Source organism: Rattus norvegicus, chromosome 1 (genome assembly GCF_036323735.1).
Source record: "Rattus norvegicus strain BN/NHsdMcwi chromosome 1, GRCr8, whole genome shotgun sequence".
In the NCBI taxonomy this organism is placed as follows: domain Eukaryota; kingdom Metazoa; phylum Chordata; class Mammalia; order Rodentia; family Muridae; genus Rattus; species Rattus norvegicus.
In genome coordinates this window covers 255,157,940-255,178,550 of record NC_086019.1, presented here as the reverse complement: position 1 = coordinate 255,178,550, position 20,611 = coordinate 255,157,940, and the positions used below count along the sequence as shown (strand labels likewise).

General features: G+C 49.4%; 1 protein-coding gene across 13 annotated transcripts; it reads right to left on the bottom strand.

Moving 5' to 3' along the window:
- Positions 1 to 819: 819 nt before the first annotated feature.
- Mfsd13a (major facilitator superfamily domain containing 13A) lies at positions 820 to 20,213 on the bottom strand. 13 transcript variants are annotated; one of them, XM_008760432.4, is made up of 11 exons: positions 19,945 to 20,212; positions 19,710 to 19,812; positions 9,526 to 9,603; positions 9,121 to 9,337; positions 8,594 to 8,676; positions 7,679 to 8,131; positions 7,449 to 7,572; positions 6,050 to 6,146; positions 3,914 to 4,085; positions 3,643 to 3,836; positions 820 to 1,628 (listed from the first exon to the last, which is right to left on the bottom strand). In XM_008760432.4, exons 4-11 carry the CDS (start codon positions 9,286 to 9,288, stop codon positions 1,366 to 1,368), a joined length of 1,554 nt encoding a protein of 517 aa, XP_008758654.1. In that variant the 5' UTR covers positions 9,289 to 9,337; positions 9,526 to 9,603; positions 19,710 to 19,812; positions 19,945 to 20,212; the 3' UTR covers positions 820 to 1,365. The 13 variants fall into 13 exon arrangements, 12 of the variants coding, with proteins under 12 accessions (XP_008758654.1, XP_017444781.1, XP_063121085.1 ...); XM_017589292.3 differs by lacking the exon at positions 9,526 to 9,603 and having other exon boundaries at positions 19,945 to 20,213; XM_063265015.1 differs by having other exon boundaries at positions 19,710 to 20,212.
- Positions 20,214 to 20,611: the final 398 nt, after the last annotated feature.

Below are 20,611 nucleotides of genomic sequence, written 5' to 3'. Positions count from 1 at the left end.
ACCTTTGACCTCCAGTCCACATACCTATACAAATAAGTGTAGTGAGGAATTCCTCTTTAAGTTAAGGGAGCTAGATACTCAGGCCGCAGAAGCAGTTGATCTCTGAACTTGAGGCCAGTCTGATCTACACTAAGAAACCTTGTCTCAAAAAAACTAGAAATTCCTATACCTAAGATTAAGTTGCCAGGTACCTAACAAATCTTTATATTCCCCCAATAACTATAAAATATGAGTGTCTTAGGATTCATTTCATAAAGACTTTCAGAACAAAAAGGTAACTTTGAGAGAACTGCCGCTCATTGGCTGGGCCATGTGCCCAACAAAGTCTGGTCCCCTGTGCAGACCCTCAGAATCCACAGAGGATAAAGGCCACACCACTGTTCAGACCCATTCAACCAGAATCTCAGCCAAGACCCAGGTACTGGTGTTTTGGAAGTTCCTCGGGTGACTCTGGGCCGAGAGCCCCTAGCCTAGCAGGGGCTCCTTTTTTGAGGACTTCTGCAGTGGTGTGTAGGAAAGGAGCTGAAGTAACTGGCCCCAGGCCTGACCACCCAGCAGTCTGCTGGATTCATTTGGTGGTGGTGTCAGTGGTTTTTTGTTTGGTCTGTTGGTTGTTTTTTAGGCTAGCTTTGAACTTGGAGCAATCCTGCCTCAGTCTTCCAAATGCTGGGATTATAGGCACAGATCACCAGGCTCAGCCTGCAGTTTCCGGTTGTGTCCGAACATCTCTAAGAAAATGATCTTGGGGAACTTTTCCTGTTTCCCAGCCCCCAGACACCCTGCCCACCTGCCTCCCACACACAGCACAGACCCAGAGAATCGGAATGGCTGGCTTTACTTGATTTGAAATGAGATGAGCCTCTTTAGCGTTTGGAGGCCTGCTGGGCTTTGGGGAGCCCTGCAGTAGAGGGGGCATGCCACTTCCAGCATAGCTGAAGCAGAGGACCCTCTGAGAAACTACTAGAATAGGCAAGTGGCACTTTCAGCTTCACCTGAGTGGGCAAAGGGGGCAGTCACAGCATCAGAAGCCCTGGAGCCCACCGAGTGGCCAGCCCCAGCTACGGGTCCCAGGCAGCTCCTGGGCACCGCACTCAGTCCTGCCCTTTCTGGTCCTTTCTTCCTGCCCTACAGGAGCTGCAGGTCCCTGAGCACATACGCCCAGCCCTTGCACAAGCTGAGTCATGTGACTAAAGAAGGGCAGACCTTGGTGATGCTCCTGGTTCTACCCTAGGAGCTCCCCGACATCATCTGTTCGCTGGGCTTAAACCCAGAGGTGGTGAGGAAGCAGGATGCTAGCTGGCAAGAGAGGCTACTGCTGGGACTAGGGCAATGAATGATCTCAGCACAGTGGCCCTGCCAGACGTCTCACACCATCTTAATGTTCAGGGTATGGATCTGAGCTAGGTTCTGACGCTGGGCCTTGACCATACGTAGGCGTCTCCCATGCAGTGTGAACTGGGACCAGGTGAAGAGCTGCAGCAGTGCACAGATGATGGGGACGAGGACCAGCAGGTAGAAGCAGCCTTGGCGCAGTGTGGGAGCCTGCACTGGGGCTGGGGCTGGCGGCTCTGGCCATGGCTGCACACTCCCCACAGAAGTCACTGGGGGCTGCTGAAAAAGGTCATGACCTAGGGCAAGAGCACACAAGAGCAGAGTCAGCCCAGCAGCCTCCAACGCCCCAAGAAGGACACCCCAACCAGTACAGGTATCCTAAACAACTAAAATTTAAGACAGGCCAGGTATGGTGGTGCACGCCAGCACTCAGGAGGCAGAGGCAGGTGGATCTCTATGAGTTTGAGGCCAGCCTGGTCTACAGAGCGAGTTCCAGGACAGCCAGGTCTATACACAGAAACCCTGTCTCAAAATACAAAAACAAAACAAAAAAACTTCTTTTTGAACTGTCACTGTTGGCTTAACGAGTAGCTGTCATAAGTAAATGCCACAATTCCTAACCACAAATCTATCGTCTACATTTTATTGAAAAACATTTTTTTTTTTGGTTCTTTTTTTTCGGAGCTGGGGACCAAACCCAGGGCCTTGCGCTTCCTAGGCAAGCGCTCTACCACTGAGCTAAATCCCCAACCCTGAAAAACATTTTTTTGAGACAGAGTCTCTCTAGTAATCCTGGCTGTCCTGGAACTTACTATATAGACCAAATTGGCCTCAAATTCACAGAATTCCCTTCCTGACTCTGCCTCCCAAGTTCTGGAATTAAAGGCATGTACCACCACATCTGGCTGCTGCTGCTGCTGCTGCTGCTGCTGCTGCTGCTTCCCCTCCTTCCTGCTCCTCTTCCTCCTGTCAGGGTACATAGTTCAAATTAGCTCTAAACTCCTTATGTACTCAAGGATGACATCAGCCGTCTGATCTGCTGCCTCCACTTCCTGAGTGCTGGGATTGCAGGTGTCCATCACCACAGCTAGTTGCATGGTTCCAGAGCTAAACTCACGGCTTCATACACACTTGGCAAGTGCTCTTCCAGCTGCGCTACATCCCAGCACGTTTGCCGAGACAGCACCATGAACCCTAGGTTGTTCTCAGTCGCTGTGTGGCTGAGGGTAACCTTGAGCTCCTCATTCTCCTGCCTCCGTCTCCTAGAGTCAGAATTACAGGTCTCTTCCATCTCGCCAACTCCTAGAACATCCCTTTTTATGTTTGTTTGGTTTGCTTTTTCTCTCTCTCTCCTTTAATCTTTAATTTTATGTGCATAGGATTGAGGTTGTCAGGTCCCCTGGAACTGGAGTTACCAACAGTTGTGAGCCACCATGTGGGCTCTGGGAATTGAACTCAGGACCTCTGGAAGAGCAGCCAGGGCTCTTAACTACTGAGCCATCTCTCCAGTCTCATTTGCTTTTTGAGACAGGGTTTCTCTGTGTAACCCTGGCTGGCCTGGGACTTACTCTGTAGACCAGGCTGGCCTCGAACCCTTTTCTCACCTCCTTCCTCTCTCAGAGAGACACCACCACATCTCATGTCTCTCAGTCCTCAGCTGTCACGTCCTGACACCCATGCTTATGTGTCACCTCAGTTCCCAATGCACCCACCTGCCCCCTCCCTAGTCTAAGCTTCCACAGCCTCTGTCACAGTGTCCCTAACATCTCCAAGCTACTGACCACACTGATTTGTACGCACTGCTCAGGGCAGCCTGAGCAAATAATACTTCTTCTAAACACCGATCAGACACATCTCGTCCCAGTCTCTGATTCTCCAAACAGCTTCCATATGTCGCCCTATCTACCCCTCCCCCTGTCTAAAAATTCTCCTAAGACAGGGTTTCTCTATGTAGCCCTGGCTATACTGGAATTCACTCTGTACCAGGCTGGCCTCAGACTCACAGATCTGTCTGCCTCTGCCTTCTGAATGCTAGGATTCAAGGTGTGCACCACCAACGCCCATCTAGAATCTAAGCTCCAAGACAGCTAAGATTTCATAAGCCTTACCACGTCACTTCCCTTACACCACAGGGCCCAGCCTACACAGGTCTACGCTGATTTGTTGAATGAATCGTTTCACTTAGGAAAAAACGAAGGGGTGGGCCAGCAAGGCTTAGCATCCCAAGGCAGCACAAGCCTAGGCACAGCCTTCTGTCCCCGTCACTAGACCCAGAGCTGGTACAAGCAAGCTGTGCACCACAAGCCTCACCTGTGTAGAAGCAGAGCAGCCAGGTGCCCAGCAGTGGGGCAAAGGTCTGGCCGGGTTTGGTTACCAGGGCGACCATGCCAAAGAGAAGCGCCGAGGCTGCCTGCTTCCGATGGTTCAGCACCAGGTCCTCATCCACCAGGTCAGTGACCACGAGGGTCAGCAGCTTACAGGTACCCTCGGTGAAGACACGGTTGCTGCCCAGAGCGAGAAAGAAGCGAGAGTAAAAACGAGTGGACACGGAGGTGTGGGGGCAAGGGTAGGCGGGGCATACCTGGCAATGAAGAAGCAAAGCAGGCCAGGGTGGTCTGGGCCAGCCAGCAGCATGAGGAGGCTTAGGCTCAGCTTGAGCAGGAGAAGCCCCCGCACCACCGCATAGACACCCCAGCGCCGGCACAGGGGCAGGAAGTACAGGTTGTTGAGATGAGGAGCAACATAGGAGATGCCTGGGGAGGGAAGAGGGCCCCACTTCTTCAGGAGCAATGCCACAGCCTCAACGGCGGTCGGCAACTGACGTTGTAATAATTGGAATCACCATTTGCATTTCTGGCAAACTGACAATGTCTGTACTTTTCGCACTTGATTATCATACCTTAATTTTTATTTTATGTGTGCGTGTATATCTGTGCAGAGGCCAGAAGAGGGCACTGGATCCCTTGGAACTGGAGTTACAGACAGCTCTGAGCAGCCATGTAGGTAAATGCAAATCAAACCCGGGGCCTCTGGAAGAGCAGCCAGGGTTCCTAACCACTGAGTCATCTCCAGTTTGCTTTTCACACAGTAATTTCCACAAGTCCTTCAGGGTAGGTATTTAGTCCCTTGGGATCATGGAGTCAACACTCCAGTAGCCCTCATGGATAGCAAAGTCCATGGATTTTCAAGACCTTGATATAGAATGAAATCATATCTGCATAGGGTCTGTATACATACTCCCATATACTTTTATTTGTTTTTCAATTTAGTGTCATGTAGCTCTACACCGCCTTAAACTCGTTTGTTTGTTTGAGACAGGGTCTCTCTCTATGTAGCCCTGGCTATCCTGGAACTCACTCTGTAGACCAGGCTATCCTCAAACTCACAGAAATGCACCTCCTTTGCCTCCCAGTGCTGGGATTAAGAGCATGTAATGACACTCAGCCTATTTTGTTTTATTTTGTTTTTGTTTTGTACAGGATCTCAGTCTGTAGCCCTGGCTGGTTTGAAACTCATAATGTAGACCAGGCTGGCCTCAAACTCACAGAAGTCTGCTTCTTTCTTCTGGGTGCTGGGACTAAAGACCTACATTGCCATGTTCCAACTCTTATTAAAATAAAAATGTTAATATATGCAGGGCTAGCCTCAAACTTGCTATGTAGCCTAGGCTAAACTTGAATTTCTGGTCCTAACCACACCTCCCAAGTTCGTCAGTTATAGATGTGAACCACCAGCCATGTTCACATGGTGCTGGGTCCAGCCAGGCAGAACTATCCAGGCTCTACCAACTGCACTACGTCCTCAACCTCCCCCCCACAGACTTTAAATTATCTTTTTTTGTTATTCCTTTAAAAAATTATTTGCAGTTTGAGGGCTTTTCCTTTATTGTTGATACTGTTTGTTTATTAGACCCAGGAGGGCATCAAACACTCCTCATTCCTGCCTCAGTTTCAGTAATGCTGAGATTACAGGTGTCATCAAGCCCGGTGTAATCGATGTCTTGATTATAATATTCAGTACCATGTAAATGCTATGCAAAGAGCTGTCATACTGTGTCAATTAGGAGGCGAGCACAGGAAAGAAAAGGGCTTCGGGGTCAGTGAGTGGCCCAGCAGGTTATGAGCTTGCCGCCAAGCCAGACAACCTGAGTTTAATCCCTGGGTCCCACATGGTGGAAGGAAAGAACCATTTCCTGAAAGTTGTCCTTTGACCTCCAGATGTGTACCCCGGCGTGTATGCATCCACGCTCTCTCCACACAAACGGCAGATGATAAGGCAGATGATAAACACACTCATGTGGAGACAGGGCTGCTGTGTCATTGTTACCCTGCACCGACAACTGAGAGTGGTGGGAAACAAAAAAAAAAAAAAAAAAGCTGGGCTGTGGTGACGCACACTTTAATCCCTCTAGCACTCAGGAGGCAGAGGGAGGCGGATCTCTGTGAGTCTGAGGCATGGTTTGTAGAGCAAAATCCACAACAGTCAAGACTACACAAAGAAACACTGTCTCAAAGGAAAAAAGAAAAGAAACAAACAAACAAAAAATTGAGTGACTCAGAAAGATTCAAAAACACAGCGAATCCACCTGGCGTTGCACTTTGTCACTCTGCCTCTTGGTGTCACCATCACTCCTGACTGAAGTGAGGCCCACTAACCTCCACCCAAGAACAGACCTGGGGACAGCACGTGAGAGCTGCTGGCCAGGGGCACTACTCACCCAACAGGAAGGAGCCAGTGGAGAGAGAGATGTGGTCCGACAGCAAGTGCTCCAGGAAGAGGGGGAAGAAGTTACTGTTGAAGTGGCAGTGAAACACCTGCAGGACACAGGGGGGGTAGGGAGGAGGGAGAGAGGGGGAGGGGGTGAGGGGGAGGGGGCGAGGGGGAGGGGGACGGACGACAGGACAGTTCACAGACCAGCAGGGGAGCAGTAGCCCTGGTCCTCAGAGCAAGAGTAAACACTGGCCCATGCCACCAAACATGGAGTATGCCCAAACAAACCTAAACGACTATCCCTTTTGGCCTATGGAATTTTAGATTGAAGGCATGGTAAAATCAGCAAATAGAACAATTGTTAAATTTTCATGGTATAAACATAATTTATTTTCAAGTCTGGCTAAGGCTGGAGAGATGATGGCTCAGTGGTTAAGAGCACTGACTGCTCTTCCAGAGGTCCGGAGTTCAAATCCCAGCAACCACATGGTGGATCACAACCACCTGTAATGGGATCTAATGTCCTCTCCTGGTGAAGACAGCTAAGTGTACTTATAATAAATAAATAAATAAATAAATAAATAAATAAATAAATAAATTTCATGTCTGGCTAACTTATATACCTATGTTTTCTTTTCTTTTTTTTTCGGAGCGGGGATCGAACCCAGAGCCTTGCGCGTGCTAGGCAAGCACTTTACCACTGAGTTAAACCCCCAACCCTACCTATGTTTTAAATGTGGCTCTTAACGTTAAAAAAGAAAAAGAAAAAAAGATTGTTTCGGGGGTGGAGAGATGGCTCAGTGATTAGGAGCACTGGCTGCTCTTCCAAAGGCCCCAGGATCAATTCCCTGAACTCTCATGGTGGCTCACAGCCTTCTTAACTCTAGTTCCGGGGGATCTCACAGCCTCTTTTAGCCTCCCTGGGTACCAGGCACACACTTGTACACAGACAGACATTCAGGCAAAATACCCATACACATGAAAGAAGACATATAAAAAAAAAAAAAAAAGATTCTTCAGTCTTATTATGAGTGAAGACAGGCCTGACCTTGGAGGCTGAAACCTACCTAAGCTCACAGTGAGAGGCAGGGGTGTGGCTAGCTCAGTTGTAGGGTGATTCCCTAATAATATACAAGGCCCTGGATTCTACAGTTCTAGGCACTGTAGGAACGGAGTGGGGGGAGGAGGGGCATGGGGGTGGGGGGTGGGGAGAGTGGAGGGGCGGGGAGAGTGGGGGGGCGGGGAGAGTGGAGGGGCGGGGAGAGTGGGGGGGGGCGGGGGCGGGCAGCAATGACACAAGGGAGTATGGAACACAGAAAGTGGTCCTAGAACCTAGGTCTCCTGACTTCCCACACTTCCAGCTCTTGAATACCCTTGAAGGAGGGGTGAGGAGTGATTCCCCATACCTGTACCAGGTCCATGCCCACGAACCACAGGAAGTTTTGGTGGTGTGCCAGTTGCCGGAGATACTGACCCAAGGTAATGCTGCCTGCTTCCTCACCACCCACCAGCGGCTCCTCTTCACACACGCTGTGGACAGAGAGGAAGGGACGACGTGGGGTTCCACCAGAGTAGGCCAGGAGTGGGCATTAAAACCAAGTTCCGACCGTAGGGAGCCAAGGCTAGTGTCACTTACCCACCATCCATGACCAGGCCCGGGCAACCCCTGTCCTTTCTGGTCGCCTCAATCCGCCGCTTCAACAATTGTGTGGCCCCCAAAAAGCCCAGCCCAGAGCCAGCAGCTAGTACCACACAGAAGGCACGGAAGGAGGAGAAGTCCTCCTTGTTCCAAAAGGCGTAGGAGGCAAAGACAGACATGGCGCCAGCTGCACTGAAGAGGGAGCAGTAAAAGTTGAGGTGGGTGCGGTCATGGGCCGAGAGCGCCAGGTCGGCCAGCAAGGCATGATGGTGGAGGTCCACGAGTGTCAGGAAGCCATCATAAAGGCACAGGCACAGTAAGAACTGTAAGCCAGCAGGGGCCCAGGGCACCCAGAATGCCAGGAAGGACAGTGCCAGCAGTGGCCCGTGCCAACCCAGAGCCCGCACCCGGGTCAGCACCACATCTCTGGAGGAGAGCCCTGCTCCTGACCTGTCAGGGAGAGGACGGAGTTAGGAGGTAACCTTTAAGCCAGAGCAGGCCCTAGTTCCCCTGGCTGGGCCCAAAAGAAATGGAGGAATTCACACCTAGATATACCCTGAGTTTCCTGATCGGAGCCTTCAGAAGCACAGCTTACCCAGTCACAGGCCCTCTCCTCAGCCTCACTGCGTTACCATGACTAAAGGGCTATGGGATACTGATTCTCGGGGCTGGGGGTAGAAAGGGACCCAAACAGGGAAAGAGAGGGAATGCCTAAGAAACAGGGGAAATATGTGGTAGACCCGTGAGGAGCCCCACATGTCACACTAGGGTCAACCCCTTCCCCTGGTTGGGCCATGCCCAGACCACAACCGGCATCCCCCTCGACGCCCATATATGATCCTTCATTCGGGGATCATCAGAACAGGACTAGGGCAGTTAGGGCAGTGATGTATACCATTCCCTAAGACACACCGGGGCTGGGAGCTGAGGAACCGGCGGTCACTGAGCCAACCGAAGAGGGGGTCATTGAAGCTATTCCAGAGGAGAAATACAGTCTGCAAGAAGAGAGAGAGGTGGGCAGGTGGGGTGTACAGGACTCCCAAGCTCCAGTCCATGCACCCTCCCCAAAGATGGCACTTGCTTCCTGCCAGCAAGCTTTTGTTCATGCTCCTCTGCCAAACCCCCTCTCATGGCTGGTACGCACATCGAACTCCAGCGACCCAAGGCAGCTAGCTGGTAAGTGTGTATCCAGCTGACTGATGCATATGGGTATATTATATGTGAACATACAGTGGGGACCTAAGGCAGTGGCCTGGAAGTGCTTCTAGAATCCTCCGGAAGAGTCCTTAGGACCCTACTGGCTTTCCTGGCTGAGTCTTGCTAAACAGCCCAGCCTGCCCCAAGAGCCTAACACTGGGACAGGACCCAGCACCTTCTGTCTGCCTGGAAACCCCATGCCCAGTCTCCCACCTGTGCTAACTGCCCCATGTTCATCCTACCTCTCCAACCCAGAAGGACACTTTGTTGATCTTATACACCGAGACAAAGGTGTCCACGTAGTACAGCAGAAACACATTATGCAGAATGGTGGTGAAGAAAGCCAAGGAGCCATACACCACGGCTGTGGGCAGGCCCAACAGCCAGGCTGGGGGCCAGTCTAGCCCCATGGCTGCAGGTGGTGCCTCAGCCCCATTGCCACTCCGACCATCCTCGTCTCTGGGGAAGAAGAAGTCATTGAGCCATGAGGGTGAGAGCTAACTCTCTCAATCTAGCTCTGGGACCCTCAACACCCCATAAAACGAATAACTCGCTCCTGGCTGGGGTCTGAAGCTCTGTCACTGCCTTCTAGTCTAGCTCCTACATTTGACCCCTGACAGTGAAAAATAATCGTTTCCTAAACTCACTTCCTTTGTGAAGAGACGAAGCTGGTGAATTACCAGTGAAGTACGACAGGAACATCCAAGGGAGATACGCTGGAAACGCTGGGGGAAACAGAGATGGGAAGAGAGGGCAGGCATCCAAGTACTGGGCCGGGATACCTCCTCAGACTGGATACTTAGCATGCTGTCCAACCTAAATGATCTAACTGTGACCTTATGGCTTTGGGCACCGTGTGCTTACAGGGTAGGCAGCACCGATAAGATTAACCTTGGTGGGGTTGGGGATTTAGCTCAGTGGTAGAGCTCTTGCCTAGCAAGCGCAAGGCTGTGAGCTCGGTCCCCAGCTCTGAAAAAAAAAAAAAAAAAAAAAAAAGATTAACCTTGGTTTCTTAAAACTGGCCAAAGGGAATCATTATGTGAAAGACCAGATAAATTTGGGGAAAGCCCATTAGAAAATGCTCTGTGAGCCAGGCATGAGGACACACACCTCTAATCCCAGCACCAGGGAGGCCAAGATAGTCAGCCTGGGCTGCACAGTTCAGGCTGGCCTTGGTTACCTGCTGAAACCCTACTGAGAGAGGTGTCAAATCAGTGCACATTGGTATGATTATTAGCTTTACAAAATCCCTAGGAAGCACTGTTATGATCTTATAGAACAACTCAAATTTAAAAATACTGAGGACCTCAGCCAATGTCACATAGCAGAAAAAGCAATAGATTTGAATCCAGACTTCATATATTCCCTGGTTTCTCATCAAATCATATAAATGTTTCCCTTTCTTGAAGGTTTATCTGATGCTAAAGCCTTTCTAATTGACCTCCAAAATCAGATTGATGTGCACCACTGGGGAAGACGGGAAAAGTCTGTGAGAAGTCTACTCTGTAAGAGCAAAATTCGAGACTAGGCATGGTGGTACACACCTTTGACCCCAGCATGTAAGAGGCCACGGCTGGTAGACCTCTATGAGCTCAAGGCCAGCCTGGTCTACACAGTGAGTCCCAGGACAGCCAGGGCTACATATTGAGACGCTGTTCAAAACAACAACCGTGCAACAAAAGAACAAGAAACGACTGGCTGTGGTGGTGTATGCTTTTGATCCCAGCACTTAGGAAGCAGAGCAGGCCAATCTTCAAGTCCCATGTCAGTGTGGTCTACACAGTAAGTCCCAGGCTCCTCATGGCTTGCTCAGTCTGTTTTCTTATAGGACCCAGGACCACCAGACCAGGGATGGCACCACCCACAAGAGACTGCACCATCCCCCATCAATCACTAATGAAGAAAATGCTTTATAGGGGCTGGAGAGATGGCTCAGGGGTTAAAAGCACTGACTACTCTTCCAGAGGTCCTGAGTTCAATTCCCAGCAACCACATGGTGGCTCACAACCATCTGAGGTGGGATCCAATGCCCTCTTCTGGTGTCTGAAGAGAGCAACAGTGTACTCACATACATGAAATAAAAAAATATACCTTTTAAAGAAAAGAAAAAAAGAAAATGCCTTAGAGCCATCTTTTTTTTTTTTTTTTTTGTTCTTTTTTTCGGAGCTGGGAACCGAACCCAGGGCCTTGTGCTTGCTAGGCAAGCGCTCTACCACTGAGCTAAATCTCCAACCCCTAGAGCCATCTTTTTGAGGCGTTTCTCAATTTAGCTTCCATCCTAGCTTGTGATAACTCTAGCTTGTGTCAGGTTGACATAAAACTAGCTAGCAAGCACACTTGATAATCAGTTTTCATTTTACTAAGGGACTGGCCACACCAGTTCAATATGACTCCATCTTAATTTGGTTTCAAATGCACAGATGCTGTGTCCAAGTAGGGTCTTACTCATGGGTTCTCATCCCCCACCTCTTTGCCCGGGATAGAACCCAGGGCCTTGTAGATGCTAGACTAGGGCTCCACCACTGAGCTACACCCCCAGCTTCTATACACTCTCATAGTGTTTGTTCTTTTTTTTTTTTAAAGATTTATTCATTTATTGTATATGAGTACACTGTAGCTGTCTTCAGACACACCAGAAGAGGGCATCAGATCTTATTACAGATGGTTGTGAGCTACCATGTGGTTGCTGGGATTTGAACTCAGGACCTCTGGAAGAGCAGTCAGTGGTCTTTTTTTTTTTTTAAATAACATCATAATGATGGTCTTTATTTTTTAGAATTATTTATTTTATGTATATGAGTAGTACACTGTAGCTGTCTTCAGGCACACCAGAAGAGGGCATCAGATCTTATTACAGATGGTTGTGAGCCACCATGTGGTTGCTGGGATTTGAACTCAGGACCTCTGGAAGAGCAGTCAGTGCTCTTAACCACTGAGCCATCTCTCCAGCCCATAGTGTTTGTTCTTAAGTCTCTCTGTATGACTGCTGCTTATACATGCTGCTGACAAGCACACCTCTGCACATACGCCCTTGGGGAGGCGCCCAGAATCAGTGTATGATCATATCTTGTCCTTTTTTCTCTCTTAGTTTTGAGATTAGGACTCACTATGTAACTTGGCTAGCCTGGCTCACCAAGTAGACCAGGCAGCCCAGGCTGTAAGCAGCACCCCTCATGGGCTCTGCCTCAGTTCTTGTCTCCTGGTTCTCTCTCTGTTTCAGTTCCTGTCCTGACTTCCTTCAAGCGATGGACTATGGATGTGCAAGTGTACGCCCACTAAACCTTTTCCTCCCCAACTTGCTTTTTCAGCCATGGTATTTCATCACAGCAATGTTTCATCACAGCAAAAGTAACCCAAAACTAATAGTAACAGTAACCCACACTAAGACATCAAATCAAGCAGGATGGCCATGTGAGGATGAAGTCTGAAGCTGCTATAACACAGCCACAAGCCAAGGGGTGCTGACATCACCAGTGGACTTCCAAACGCTAGACAGAGAAGGAAGGACTCTTCCCCAGAGCTTCCAGCGGAAACAGGACTCTGCTCAGGCCTTAAATGTGGACTTTTACCCTCTAGCCATGAGCAAATATTCAGTTGCTTTAAGCCATTAGTTGGTGTCATCTGTTATGGTAGCTTAGTGACACTGAGGGTGACTCCCAGAGATTCTCTGACTTCTTCCCGAGGCTGCATGGTCAGAGGTTGCAAACTACCCCCATCAGTCATATCCTGTTTGCCCTCTGCCCTAGTCCAACAAAAAGAACAAAGTCTTCAAGAGCTATCCTTCCCAAGACCCAGCTCCCTGCCTCCCCACCATGCCTGCAGGTCTCTACAATGTAGCCACTCCCAGCCCAGCCTCCCTTTCCTCTGACAAGGCTTTTGTGCTTGCTGGTTCTTTCCATGAACAGAATCATTCTAGTCTGCACCTGCCATTCCAAGAGCTAGCCTAGAGTCCAGACTTCTCACTCTCTGTAGGGACTGCTGGCATAAGCCTGTAATTCCAGATACTCAGGCAGCTAAAGCAGGAGGGTTTAGATATACCCTCCAAACATCACACATCCTCCATGGGTCTTGCCTCGGCACATGCATCTGTCTCAGCTGACATCACTCTGCCAATCAGCCCAAGCGGCAAGAAACTGCAGCACGCCACCAGACATTTGTTGGCGCGTTTCTCTCTGTGGAGTCCTGACAAATGCAGCTGAACTGCACGATGTAAGAGGGACCAATATACCTTTCACGTGCTTGCTTCAGCACAACATCCTTTCACCTGTGTCAGCGAAACATTCCTTCATGTGTCGGCCTTAGCCTTTCACACCTGTGTCCACTGCAGCTAAATGTTCCTATACGTGTTTGCCTCAGCAAAACACCATCCAACCGACTTTACAAAGAAGGCGTAAGTTTCCACTTCAGTGGTGGTTTGAATAATAATGGTCCCCATAGACTCATATATTTGAATGCTCAGCTAACAGGGAGTAGAACTGTTTAAAAGGTTTAAAAGGATCAGCAAGTGTGACTTGTTGGAGGCAGAGTGTCACTGGGGTTTGGCTCAGATGTTTCAAAAGCCCTTGCCAAGTCCATGGTCTCTCGGTCTGTCTCTGTCTCTCTCTCTCTTTGTCTCTCTCTGTCTCTCTGTGTGTCTCTCTGTCTCTCTGTGTGTCTCTCTGTCTCTCTGTGTGTCTCTCTGTCTCTCTGTGTGTCTCTCTGTCTCTGTCTGTCTCTCTCTTTGTCTCTCTCTCTGTCTCTCTCTGTGTGTCTCTCTCTGTGTGTCTCTGTCTCTCTGTGTGTCTCTGTCTCTCTCTGTGTGTCTCTCTGTCTCTCTGTCTCTCTGTCTCTCTCTCTCTCTCTCTCTGTCTCTCTCTCTCTCTCTCTGTGTGTGTGTGTCTCTCTCTCTGCCTGTGGACCAGGATGCAGGTCTCAGCTATTGCTCCAATGCCTGCCTGCACGCCGCCATGCTCCCTGCCATGATGATAATGGACTAACCATCTAAAACTGTAAGTCCAAGTTAAATGCTTTCTTTATAAGTGTTGTCTTAGTCATGGTGTCTCTGCACAGCGACAAGACAGTAGCTAAGACAGTCACCCCACTACCCTCAGAGTTCCTCTGTTCAAATCCATAGCCTTTATCGAAGCCACTCCTTGGTGACTGGCCCTTATCACCCAAGAAGGTGAACCTCGTCTCCATGTGTTGGCTTCTCAAACCCATGCTGAAGAGAAGGTAGAAGCCCTTGAAGGGTGGGTGGTGTTAAATGGTTTTTGCCATTAGAAAAGGTAAGGGTTCAAATCACTGCTTCCTCCCACAGATGTATCTTGATCTAGTCATTTACTGAGCCTGCAAGACAGGGGAATAAAGGCAGTCTGTACAAGAACATAGCAAGCACTAAACTAACACTCAGGAAACCCAGCGCACCATGCTAGGCACAAGGCAGGTGCTTACAAACCAGCTTTGTCCTTCTCGAGACGGCTCTCACTATGCGACCTGTTACTTTAGACCAGGATGGCCTGAAGCTTGCAGAAATTTGCCTGTCTCTATCCCAAGACCAGCTTTCTCTTAAAGATTGGGTCAGGGCTGGTGGGATATCCAGGCTCCTTTCTGAAGTAAAAGAAGTGGAGGAAAAACTTGGGACAGAGGAAGAGCAGAGAGGAAGCCTGCCGGGGCTGGAGAGACAGCTCAGTGGTTAAGAGCACTGACTGTTCTTCCAGAGGTCCTGAGTTCAAATCCCAGCAACCACATGGTGGCTCACAACCATCTGTAATGGGATCTGATGCCCTTTTCTGGTGTGTCTGAGGACAATGTACTCATATATAATAAAGAAATAAATAATAAAAAAAAAGAGAGAGGAAGCCTGCCAACTCGAACACTGAGGATGAACTCCATAGATAAGGCCCTATCCCAGATCTCAGGTAGAGGCTCTCCATACAGGCGAGCCAGCACTGGATTTGCTGGAAGAGGAGGGTGTGATGGTGCTTGCCAGACTGTGTGTCTCCACGTCCTACTCCAGCAGCAAACAGCCTTCCTCCTCTGCCCTTCCTACTCTCAACCCACTTCACACGAGAACAGAAGCCTCGCCAAGGAATGCCACGGAGCCCACACTGTCCTCTTTGCATAAGCTGTAACCTGCAACCGAGCTGCCCACTCCTGTACACACTTCACCTTGCACAAGCGCTGGAGGCAGTCCTGGGAACCTCCGAGGTGTTGGCCTTGGGCCAGCTACTTCCTTTCCCTGGGCCAGTGGAGAGGTTAAAGTGGGGCTCAAATTTAACCAAGCACCAAGCACAGGGCCCAGGACATACAAGACTATCCATAAACAATAGCTCTTGCTGAGTTTCATGACCTTTAAAAATTGGCTGGGAGTTGGGGATATGGCTTAGAGTGTAAAAACACTTGCTATGCAAGCCCTAAGACGTACACGGGATCCATGGAACCCATATAAAAATGAAAGGTTAAAAAAGGGGGGGGGGAGGGATGAAGAGATGGCTCAGTGGTTAAGAGCACTGACTGTTCTTCCAGAGGTCCTGAGTTCAAATCCCAGCAACCACATGGTGGCTCACAACCATCTGTAATGAGATCTGATGCCCTCTTCTGGTGTGTCTGAGGACAGCTACAGTGTACTTATATATAATAGGTAAATAAATCCTTTAAAAATTTTTAAAAAGTCGTTTTCAAAGACTAGAAGGCGAGGACCAACACCTGAGGTTGTCCTCTGCCTTCTACACACTCACTGTCCCTTGTGCAGGCGTGTCCTTAAACGCAAACATGTATGGACAAATGCACACACACATGACATACATCATTTTTTTAAAAAAAATCAGTTAGGGACCCCTCTGACTAATATATAAATCTTTGTGACAAGGGCCAGCTGGCCTCAAACTATGGCAATCCTCCTGCCTCCCCAGTGCTGGAAGGCCAGGTGTATGCCACCACACCCGGCTAAGCATTCAACATGGACGCCTCTCACTGCTTTGACATCCCAGACCTTCCCATGTGTCATCCCCCAAATTCTGTCTTAAATGCCACCTCTGCATTCGGCTCACGTGCTGCCTTCCATCCGGAAGCCCTGGATGTGACTGTGTGCTGGCTGTGAGACCTTTAGGACAGGCGTGGCTTCCACACCCAGGGATGTGAACCCTTCACAGTGCAATGACTGTTCCCATCTACATGGCCCACAGTCGCAAGCTATGAGGTGCCGGAACCAAGGTTCAAAATCGGTTCTGCCTACAAACCTCAGCCCTTCTCACTTCACTGCACACCCACTTCCATGATTGTATCAAGTCTTGCTCCCTCAAAGCCCAGGGTCCTCATACCCTCCAGGTTCACCCAGTCAGGTACTGTCGACCTTCTTGAGTCCCTCAGTATCCAGAGAACAAATGCTTTCCTTCTTTCCTACCGGCTCACAAGCTCCTTAGGAGCAAGGCAGGGCTAGTCCTGCTGCAGCTCCCTCCTCCAAGCTCTGCTCAATTAACACCTGCTGAGTCCATTGTCTCAAAGAGGCCAATGTGGGCGTCCTCTGCCTTACAGAGGACAGTCACAGGATGTACAGAGGAGAGTATTGGTAAAAGCCAGCAGTAACATTTATAACACTGTCACCAAGGATGAAGCATCAAGTTAAGAAAACAATACGGGCAGAATGTGGCCCAGGCAGTAAAAGGGGCCAGACTAAAATGGGGGTTTGTAAGCCTCCAACAAGATTCTATCAAGATGGGCTGGAGAGATGGCTCAGTGGTTAAGAGCACTGACTGCTCTTCCAGAGGTTCCGAGTTCAAATCCCAGCAACCACATGGTGGTTCAAATCATCTGTAATGAGATCTGATGCTCTCTTCTGGTGTGTCTGAAGACAACAACAGAGTACTTGTGTATAATAAATAAATCTATCAAGATGGAAGGCACACCAGCTGAGGGTAGGAGATAAGAAGCATTTCTCTGTTGAGGAGCGCTCCGGGGCTACTTAAAGATCTCTCCCTAGCAGTTCACTCTCCAAGGTTTCTGGGAGATTAATAACAGGAAAGACTGGCCAACCGCAGCAACAGACTGTGAGTACAGTTGGGGGAGGAAACCAAGAAGTGTCAGGCTGGGCCTGGAAGGAAGACTCTCAGGAGGAGGGATCCTGTAGAGCCCACAGGAGGCAACTCTACTAAGTAATTTGTATCAGCAGTGCCTGGGTCAAGGCTGAACGTTATCCTCAAGTAACCAAAAAGCTTATATGCCCACATCTGTGGAAAAAGCAAATCTGTTTCCTGTCTATCCTGGGGGTATCAAATGAGCAGGTGGAATTTCTAGTCATAATAACAAAGCAAATACTAGGTGTGTCCTTTTCTCAGCAAGCAGCTGACTGGATTGTTTGCTCTACTTCATCACACCCCGTTGAGTCTCTCCAGAGCATGATGGAGCCCCAGGAGAGCTGTTGGAGGAGCCCTACTCCCTACCCCAAGTTAACAGGTTTACCCTCGGATGGAAAATTGGGGCTTTTCGCCCATTGCAAGAGGGATTTTCTTGGTCTTTCACAGGATTTTCTGGTGGCACGAAAGTGGACTCACCTCAGAATCGCAGGCCACTTCTAAGTCCCTGAGGAACTGGTTATCAACTCAGGAGCTTTCTACTCAGAAACGTGTAGTGGTTTTCATTTCGTTTGCACATTAAAATCACCTGAAGAGCTAGCTATTCTAGAACACCTAGGCTCGGACCTCACTCAGAACACTAAAATTGGGATCTCTGGAGGTGATGCTCAACAGAATCTTTTAAAGCTTCCCCAGTGGTTCTACTGCGCCACCAGGGTTAAGGGCCACTAGGTCAGTGAGTGAATCCTGGCCTGAACCATTGCATCCACGAACTCAGATTCCTCAGGGGGCAACCTGGACAGTGCATCCCCTTTCCTTACCCCAACAGAGCCCTTCTGCGGGGATTCTACGCTTGCCTCTTGGTCCCAACTCCTCCTGACCCCAGAATTTTCCAATCGATAATCTGACACCTCAAGGAACCGCGCAAACTGTCCCAATGACTCAAACACCAAAACGCATTCCCGCCCCACCCTCGGCCTGGTCCTCTGTATCAGATCGGGCCCCGGGCCCCGGGTCCCGCCGGCTCCTCCGGGACCAAAGAGGTCCCGGGCCGCGGGCCAGCAGCTCACCGCAGTCCTGGCAGACGATTGCTTATTCCGCGGCTGCGGGGGAGCCAGGTGCCAGCCAGTGCGCCTGCGCGCTAGCAGCCCAGGGCTTCCCCGTCTCTCCCCCCGCCCCTTCCCGCTATTGGTTCCGCATGGCTCTCCCGATAGCTCAGGCAGGTGACCGCGCCTGAGGCTGTCGCTGCCATGTTTGTCATGGGCTCTTTCCCTGAGGGACCCAAAAGAAAACGGGCATCAGCCAGCAGGGGCAGGTTGCCTGGATTCCAGATCTCCTTTCTTTTACCTCCACGAAAACTGTCATTTCAGCTCAAATCAAGTTTCTCTTGGGGAGTTTCCCCTCCCCTTCCCTGATCCTAATTTCAGAAGATGAGAATTTAGCAGGGATTACCCTACGGCTGGATTGTGAGCCTTGCGAGCGCGAAGCCCTGCTTGAACTGTGGGCATGAGAAATCAGAGGAATTGGGAGCCAGGGCAGGAGATGTTAGACACAGGCACTCGGACATCAACCCACAACCCACGCAGCCCAACCTCTTTGTAGTGGCAGTGATAAGAATTAGAGGAGGAAGTCGTGCCTGGTTGTGCCTTTCTGAAATTCCTTTTGCTGTTGTTGTATGTTTTATAAGACAGGGTTTCTCCATATAGCTCTGGCTCTTCTGGAACTCGCTATGTAGACCAGGCTGGCCTCGAACTCACAAAGATCTGCTAATCTCTGCTTTCTGAGTGCTGAGATTAAAGGCATAGTTTGTAATTCTTACCATACAGAAGGCTAGGCTACCGCAGAGTGAATTAAAGCCAATCTGGGCAACGTAAGCCCTATCTCAAACTAAAATCAAAAACAGGGCTGGGGACACACAAATAAAAGAAGTACTCGGCCACCCACTATTATGTTCCTTGCAGGATGGGTGCTCGGCTCCAAATGCCTCATCCTCAAATTATACATGTGAAGTAGATGCTGTTATTTCCACTGACAGATGAAAATAACCACTGGGTGCTGGTGGCGGCTGCACACGCCTTTAATCTAGGCACTAGGGAGGCAGAGACAGGTGGATTTCTGCTTTCAAGTCCAGCCTGGTCCACAAAGCAAGTTCCAAGACAGCCAGGGTTACACAGAGAAACTCCATCTCAAAAACCAGTCAACCAACCAATCAAAAACCCTGAAGTTCAGAGAAAGTCAATGAATTACTGCTTGTTTGTTTGTTTGTTTGTTACTACGTTTCTCTGTTTAACAGCACTAGCTGCCCAGACTGGTCTTGAACTCACAGAAATCCCTCCTGCCTCTGCCTCTAAGTGCTGGGGTTAAAGATGCCCAGCCCAGGGGTTGGGGATTTAGCTCAGTGGTAGAGCGCTTGCCTAGCAAGCTCAAGGCCCTGGGTTCGGTCCCCAGCTCCAAAAAAAGAAAAAGAAAAAGAAAAAGAAAAGATGCCCAGCGCATGCTCAGTCTTCAACAAATTTCATACAACCAGATGACCAACCAGGCTAGACCTGACCAACCAGGCTAGACCTGACTTCTCCTGAGTCCCAGGGGAGTCTTTCCTCTTCTGTACTTGCTAGACCTTTAAAATCAAGTTTGTACGGCTCAGTCCAGTTTCTAAGCAATTAAATAGGACACACTGCCCACCTGCTCAGCTTCCCTACCCTGAGCTAAAGGCAAGGAGTGCCTCTTGACTTCTCTACTAAGGGACCTTCCGTTTTGTTGAAACAGCTCCCTCTGTTGCTTACCGGGATTTCATAGGCAAACAAGGAGAGAAAGAGCTGAACAAGCTGACGCCCATCTGTAGGAAGCTGGAGGCAGCGAGACCACCCAAGGCTGCAGAGCTGGACCCTGTCAAGAAAGAAAGAAAAGAAAGCAGGGGGCTAGGAGTGTAGCTAAGTTTGGAAGAATTCTTGCTGAGCGTACCTGAGTGTCTGGTTCAGTCCTCAGTGTTGGATAAAGTGACTGTGGCTGTGGACATACCTGTAGTCGTAGCACTTGGCAGACGGAGGCATCAGTCCAACACCGTCACTGGCTACATAGTTTCAGGAGCTCCATAAGACTGTTTCCACCCGGCAGCTGAACATCCTAGAGGTTAGGCACTACTGACTTTTTGTGGCTGGTCATTTTTGTGCAGCAGGAATATCACTCCCTTTTTACTTTGTGACAACATAGCAATAGGTTGTCGTCACAGCGAATGAGCCCACAAGACCCTGTTCAACCCAGTGCTAGAGAGTCCTCAGGGATCCCACAGACAATGACCCAGCACACCTACATTCTACTAGGTTTTCCCCTTTCTCTCCTCCTCCAAGCCCTTCTCTACCCTTCTATGCCCTGTTCTGGAATAAGCCTGTTCAAAAAAATAAAGACATGTTCTAAGGTGCTTTGAGATGGAAGAAAAATAAGCAGATACAAGATTTGCAGGGTGAAATTTATTCCAGGGCTTACATACATGAAGATAGCACCAATCCCACTCGACCCATCCAGTGTGTGAATGTATATTGGTTAGGACAAAAGTCACTTCATCCTGATCAGAATATCCCTGCTCTTTCTTTCTTTGCTCCTTTTTTTAAATTTTTTTAAAATTTATTTTATATATGTGAGTACACTGTCAGACACACCAGAAGAGGGCGTTGAAACCCATCAAAGA

Excerpts from the sequence above, each read along its gene's own strand:
- Mfsd13a (XM_063264998.1), bottom strand. The coding sequence starts at position 19,762 with ATGGGCGTCAGCTTGTTCAGCTCTTTCTCTCCTTGTTTGCCTATGAAA. Across the intron at positions 8,677-9,120 it reads TGTCCTTCTGGGTTGGAGAG|ACTGTATTTCTCCTCTGGAA; the intron begins GTAGGATGAACA and ends CTCTTCTTGCAG. Across the intron at positions 4,086-6,049 it reads CACTGGCTCCTTCCTGTTGG|GCATCTCCTATGTTGCTCCT; the intron begins GTGAGTAGTGCC and ends TTCCCTCCCCAG.